Source organism: Monoraphidium neglectum (assembly GCF_000611645.1).
Source record: "Monoraphidium neglectum strain SAG 48.87 unplaced genomic scaffold scaffold03019, whole genome shotgun sequence".
Classification (NCBI taxonomy): Eukaryota; Viridiplantae; Chlorophyta; class Chlorophyceae; order Sphaeropleales; family Selenastraceae; genus Monoraphidium; species Monoraphidium neglectum.
Window position 1 is genome coordinate 1 of NW_014010609.1, and position 6,855 is coordinate 6,855.

The 6,855-nt window shown below is 65.8% G+C and overlaps 1 protein-coding gene across 1 annotated transcript in view; it reads left to right on the forward strand.

The window, feature by feature from the left end:
* Window positions 1-4,002: 4,002 nt before the first annotated feature.
* MNEG_12025 (hypothetical protein) overlaps window positions 4,003-6,855 on the forward strand; it is a gene marked incomplete at both ends in the record, with an annotated part of 3,480 nt that continues 627 nt past the window's right edge. The window contains 5 exons of the mRNA XM_014039503.1: window positions 4,003-4,036; window positions 4,286-4,425; window positions 4,686-4,895; window positions 5,715-5,840; window positions 6,465-6,571. Coding sequence (XP_013894957.1) covers window positions 4,003-4,036; window positions 4,286-4,425; window positions 4,686-4,895; window positions 5,715-5,840; window positions 6,465-6,571 — 617 coding nt within the window. The remainder of the gene's footprint in view (window positions 4,037-4,285; window positions 4,426-4,685; window positions 4,896-5,714; window positions 5,841-6,464; window positions 6,572-6,855) is intronic.

Genomic DNA, 6,855 nt, shown 5'->3' on the forward strand with positions numbered 1-6,855 from the left:
CCACCCCAGCGGCGCCCCGCCTGCCCCCACCCACCTTGATGAACACCAGGCATGGCTCCTCATACAGCTCCCCCAGCCGCGCGTGGGCCAGCACCGGCGGGACCTTGGACTCCCCCGGAAGCAGGCAGAAACTGGGCCGCACGCAGCGCAGGAGCAGGTGAGGGGACTCCTTTAGGTTGAAGCGCTAGACGGGGAGCTGGGGGCAACGAAAGACAGGCAGGCATGACTTCACAAAAAAACAGGGTGGTGACATGCGTGGTCACGGCAAGCGACTCTGGCGCCACACATTACATCGGCTAACGTCGCCCTTCATCGATGCAGCCCAAAGCGCGGCCCCAGCCATGCGCTTGCCTGCAGCACTCGGCGGCCGCGAAGGCGTGCCTCGCCTGGGCCGGCGCCCACCACAACGCCACCTGCACCTGTCCCACGGTCGGCAGCTGGCGCGCCTTCAGCAGCATCCGCGTCAGCTGCTGCTTTGGGTCCCGGGCCTGCTGCTGCTGCTGCTGCTGCCGTTCTTGCCGCTTCGGGCTCCTGTCCCTGCCCCGCTCCTGGTTGCGGCTGCGCGGCCGCAGCGACAAGCTGCGCTGCAGCAGCAGCGGGCGCTCGTCATCCGACACGTCCTCTGCCGTCCCTGGCCCCGCCGCCCACCGCAGCGGCGAGCCGGCCGCCGCTGCGTGCCGCCGCTGCGGCGACCGTCCCCGCTCGTGCCCGTGCGTGGCCGCTGCGAGCGCCCGCGGGGACTCTGGTGGCGGCGGCGGCGGCGGGGCGGGCAGCGACGGGCGGCGGTTGAGCGTCAGGCGGGACAGGCCCCTGTTGGCGATGCCGCCCGGCCCCGGCACCGGCCCGCCCCTGCCGCCGCCGGCCCAGTTCGTGGCTAGGGGCGGCAGGGAGTGGACGCTTGGTGCATAGAGTGGCAGGTCAATGTCCAGCACCTTGGTTTGAGGGGTGATGGTTGCACGCCAGCTAGTGGTCAAATGGCGTGTCCTGGACAAGGGTGACGTGGGCTGCCTCTGCAAGACAGTAGCCATAACGCCTTCCTCTTGCTCCCTACTGCTTGAATCCTCCTAGATTTAATTGCCATGCAATTATGCTAGGCCGGCCGGCGCAAATGCAGGTCCCAGGCGCGACGTGCGCGGGCTTGCCGCATGCCGGTTGCGGCGGCAGCGGCGCCAGCAGCGGCAACGGCGGCAGCGGCAGCCGTGGCAGCAGCAGCAGCGGCGGCAACGGCAGCGGCAGCCAGACGGCCGGTGGGCCGCTCTTGGGCGCACCTCCTGTGGCTCAAAGGCCAGGGCATTGACCTCGATGAAGGCGCGCCCCAGGAGCTCATCCGGCCGCCACATGTCCCATGACCAAATCTGGGGGCGGGCCGCGGGGATGGGTGAGACATGAGAGGTGCCCGTCCTTGAAAAGATGCGACGAGCGGCGCGGCGCCGCTTCAGGAGGCGCGGGGTGCTTGGGAAGCGGCGGCTCGCCTGCAGAGCGCGCGGTTGCGAGGCGCGTCGCGTAATGGCGGCGCGACGCTTTGCCGCCGCTGCGGGCACTGTGCGTGGCGAGGTGCAGCAAGGCGCGCCGCCGGCGGGCCGTGCGCGGTCGGCGGGGGCAGCCCGCAAGCCCTGGCCCACCTCCAGCTTCACCACGCGCCGCCCGCTCGCGACCTCGAGCCATTCTATGGCCCACTCCTCCCCGAAATCGACGTCCAGCTGCCGCCGGTGCGCCGCGGTGCGGTGCCTTTGGGCGGGGACGTTGGACAGCAGGGCACTGGGCTCACATGCATCAGCAATGCCGTCAAGCGGCTGAGACGGCCGCGTTCCGCGTGTGTCCGCGTGCTGACACACGTATGCCAGCGCTGGTGCACAGGCTGGCAAGATGGAACTAAAACAACAATGCGGTGAGCTGTATGTGGAATCTGGGTTTGCGTGGGGTCGCGCCTCACTTGTGGTGGCCGGCGATGAGGACGGCATAGGGATTCGGCAGGGCACTGCGGTTCGTCGGCGTGAGGTTGCGCGCGCAGAGGAGCTGCGCAAACGAGGATGGCAGCCGCATGGGGACGCAGCCATGGGCGGGCCAGGCGCGGGCGACGGGGTGGGGCGGGGCGAAGGGTGTGAGATTGCTCAAGTAAAAGGCGTGTGTGAGGGGGGCCTGGTACTGGGTTTGGTCGCTGGTGCCACGCTCGCGGGCATGCATGCGACCCGGGCCTCGCTTCAGCCAGGGCGGGGCGGCCTGCGGCGGCCCACCCACCCGGACATGCAGGTCAAACCCCTGGAAGGAACGGAACCATTCGTCAAGGCTCTCCTCCTGTCGGGCACGAGCAAGGGGTCGGGCCAGAGGGGCATGCAGTCATGAAGATGGTCGAGAGCTAGGGACGGGATGCTGCAGGGCGCCATGAGGAGTTTGATGGAACATACCCGCGCGCGCAGTTGCTTGCAAGGACAGACACGGGCGCCCGCGCCGCGCCCGGGCGGAAGCGGGCCCTTGGGGGCTCCTCGCGCGCACCGCACCTTCAAAACGTCCCGCTCCGTGACCCGCAGCGGGTGTGACTCCAGCACCATGCTCACGGCGCCCGTGTGCCTCCCAGGGGCGGGCCCGTCATCACGCGCCGCCGCTCCCGCTCAGTGCTGCAGCTGCTGCTCGTCTTGGCGCTGTGTTGTCGACCTCTGCTCAGCAAGCCTTCAACCCTGGCCTATGCTTGTGCACTAAGAAGCTATCAGGCCGATGCGCGTTCTATGTGCGCACGCAGTACCATGCGCGAGGCAGCAGTGTTGCTCTTGATGAGATGAGAAAGCGTGTGTCAGCAGAGCACACCCAACCCACTGCCGTATGGTGGCCGCCGGGAGTGCCACTACAAGTGCGTGCAAATCAGCACGCGTGCAAGGAGCGGGCGGAATGCACTCTCAGATGTCTCTGCAGAAATCAGTACGTGTGCCTGGCCCGAGACTGGATCGGAAGCTGCCGTGGTGTCACATATGATCCCACTCATGCAGGCATCAGTTGCACGTCTGCGTAAATTATTCCTCAACTGAACGCGGTGATCCACCCCTGATCACTTTGATCTGGGCACCTCAGATATAGGTCAGCTCCTTCAATGGCCTCCGCGGCCGTGGTGGGGCGGCCAATCAACTATAGTGAAGTAATACCTCGGCACAAGGATCCTGTGAAAGTAGATGCAAAGGAGGTGGAGGAGATCGTGCTGCTGCGCAAGCGCATAGGCTTCTCTCGCCTCGATCTAGGCCCTTTTTTGGTGGCATATGCTTTGGTGACAGCAGCGCTGGTCAACTACGCGATCGCAGGCCAATGGTGCGCTCCATGCGGCAGTGGTGTGCCACCGCTGCATGAAACCCAGTGCAACAGCATGCATTGCAGCGCCGCGTCCTGATCGCCCCACCAGCATGCCCACGCGCATCGCAGCAACATACACCGACTCCCTGTTGTTCTGTCATCCTGCAGAGCGGTCCAGACTGACCGTGTGCACACATGCACACACAAACACGCGCATGCACGCATGCAGACACCCGATGTGCACAACATCACACGCCCCCCCGCTGCTGCCCTGATACCCAACGCGTACTTTTCACAAACCAGGCGTGTATTCACGTACTTGTCCTACAGCCTGGGCGCCGTGGGCGTGGCGCACGTTCTGGCGCTGCTGTTTACAGTTTGGAGCGTCAATTGGAAAGCAACCGCCGGCTATGCGCGAGTGGATCAGCTGGCGCAGGCAGAGTTTGTCAAGGCGAGTTTCTGCAAGGAGGCGGGGAAAGCTTGGGAGTCGGCAAGCGGCGGCTTGTGCTTGTGTTGTGCACAGGGCAGAGGTAGAACAAAGCAGCCGTTTGTGGGTGGCGCTAGCACACGGGGCGGGCAGGGGGGACGCGTTGGATTCGGCGTCGCGGGCAATGAGGTCGACACATGCAGCAAGTTGTGGGTCCACCGCAGTGCTGATCCCTTTCCGCACACTGCACACACCCATACCCATGGTGGGCAGGTGGTGCCTGCCAAATTCTCTGGCAGGCGGGCAATCGTGCCCCTGACGGCTCGTGTCCTGGTGCGCAGCCCCTAAATTGCGCCACAGCTGGGCTTTGAACTTTTGCTGCGGGGCTCAGGCAGGCAGCAACAAGCACGGCGGCACGCAGTGGTTGGGGTGGACGCCTGGACCGCCGCGACGCGTGTGTACTGGCGAGTCAAACCGGCAGCAGGCTCAAACTGCGCCAGTGCACCGGCCGCCGCAGCAGCATGCCAATCACCTCCTTCCGAGCTCCTTGCCGCCTCGCAATCCCACAATATCACCCTGCAGCGCGCCGACGCGGCGGCTGCGTCCGGTCTGCCGACGGTTGGCGCCAGCAAGGAATCGGACGAGCTGGTTGAGGTCGGGTTTGAGTTCAGGAAGCTGCGGTTCCTGTACCATCCCGAGACAAACACCTTCACACGCCTCAAGTGTGTCCGTCAGCGGGTTGGGGGTTTGGCTTGGGTGAGGTGGCAGCTGCCCCGATAAGGGGAAGGGGGAAGGACAGGGAAGAGCATGCGCCAGGAGAGCCAAGTATAGCCACGCGTGGCCCTTGACACGCACGCCTGACCCGCCGGCCTAGCGGTTCGTGCGAGCTGCATGCTCCTGCTGCAGTGTCCTGGACTTTGCCAAACCTCCCCTTCTCCTGATCCCCTTCCGTGCTCGCCCCTGACCGCCGCCTCTTCCACAGGTTCCCCGTCCACGAGCCGTTCGAATCGTACCTCCGTGCTAGCGGCTACGGCTCCGCGGACCGCGTCGCCTCGGCGGCCGAGGTGTGGGGCCTGAACCGGTTCGACGTCCCGGTGCCGCCGTTCCTGGACCTGCTGCGGGAGCAGATGCTGGCGCCGTTCTTCGTGTTCCAGATCTTCTGCGTCGGGCTGTGGTGCCTGGACGAGTACTGGTGGGTGATGTGTGTGAGTGGAGGAGTGCTTGCATGCGTGCGTACCTGTGCTGTTTCTGTAACGCCGTGCGAGCGTGTGTGTTGTCAAGCATACGCACACACGCCCTTGCGAGCATGCCAGAAACCGCGCGCCTGGGCGCCGACGCTCGCATTTCCAGGCAATATATCGATTTGGTGGTAAACGGCATGCCGTTTGAAAACAAGCATGCGGAGGTGCAAGCTATAGCATGCGGACGTGCAAGCAATTGCAGGCGCAGCTCTTGCACGCCGCACCAAAGGCCCGCCCGGCCGTGATTCGGCCACCACCTGGCTTGTTGCGGGGATCGCTGCGTTGGCAGCGTTGCAAAAGCACAGATTTCATCCGTCGGCACCGCCCCCCGTCGGGCCGACCGGCCTCCAAGTTGTGCAACAGCGGCCGGCTGCCTCGCAGTCGCCGCGGCGGTCACGCCGCGGGTGCCCCCCGGTGTAGCGCCCCGAGGCCCCTGTCCCGGGAGTGTTTTAAGGTTGGGGCCGACAGCCTCACAGTCAGCCAGCCCTTCTGCACCCGTTTGCGTTCTCTGCCCGAGCTTTCGCCACAAGAATATGCGCACGCTGCACCCCCAACTTTCTGGACTCTGATTTCGCATCGTGTCCCTCTGCTCTCGCGAGCCTCCTAAAAGTGCTTTCCCCCGGGACGACCCATGCATACCGAAGTACGGTCAACCCAACCACCGACCCGCCCCATCCCATCCCATCCCACCACCCCACCACACCACACCGCATGATACCCATCCCACCTACCACCCCAGCCCCACCCAACCCAACCCCACCCACCGCCAGGTACTACTCCATCTTCACGCTCTTCATGCTGGTCATGTTTGAGTGCACGGTCGTAGGCCAGCGCATGCGCACGCTCAAGGAGCTGCGCAGCCTGCAGGTGCCCAAGCAGAAGCTGCACGCGTACAGGTGCGGCCCGCCTGAGGGTGGGACGGGTGTGCGCGGTTGCGGCTGCGAATCTAAGCCCGGTTTTTGCTGGCTGCGATGCGGCGGCCGGGGGTGCAGCTCGGTGAGGTGCTGCGCTACAACGTCTGTTGGTGTCGGTCGGTCGAGTGCAAGCAGCCCTGCTTGTTATCGAGTTGCAGAAGCCAGATTGCAGGAAGTAGGCAGGGGTGATGGTGGGGCTTCAACAGCTGTTGAGGGCACTGGAGAGCGCAGATTCAACCGCGGCCCCGCACCACAATGGGGGTCGGCGGCTTCCAAGCTGCGCGACAGCACGCCGCCCGCGGGGCGCAAAAGCCGCGCCGCGGTTGCCCTTGATTAAGGCCCGCTGGGCGGTGGTCCCGGCGGCGTCCAAGGTTGGGGCCAACATTCCCGTCCGCCTTCCAATGCGCTTCCCGGCCCCCCCTCCCTGCTGCTGCATCACTACCATCGCCGCCGCACCTGATTGAGGGAGGTTGTAGCGACCAGATGCACGCCCATGCAGGGCACGCACTCCCGACACTTCCGACCGTGCGCTGTTCAACCGCCACCCAGCCGATGTGGCTGCCTCACCCACTTTTCATGCCCCCGTACTCCCGCGACCCCCCCTAGGAACGGCAAGTGGGAGGTGGTCCCCGGGGAGGCCCTACTGCCGGGTGACGTCATCAGCATAGGACGGCCCAGCGGCGAGGGCAACGAGGACAAGGTGGTGCCCGCGGGTGAGTGGGCAGCTTGTGGAGGGTGCCTGCAGTCGGGCCCCTAGGAAGCAAAGTGCCAACAAGCCGAGGAGGCTAGTGGGGCCGGCGCCTGCCGATGCAGGGGGCTGCTACAAATGCCGCCAGGGCCCTCGTGGCAAGCCGCTCACCTTGGCTTCGCCGGCGGCCACGCGCTGCGTCCCTAACGGCAACACGTCGTTCACGAGCGCGCTCCGCTCGCCCGCAACCCACGCACGACTGCACTGCCCCCCCCCCCCCCCCCCCCCCCCCCCCCCCCCCCCCCCCCC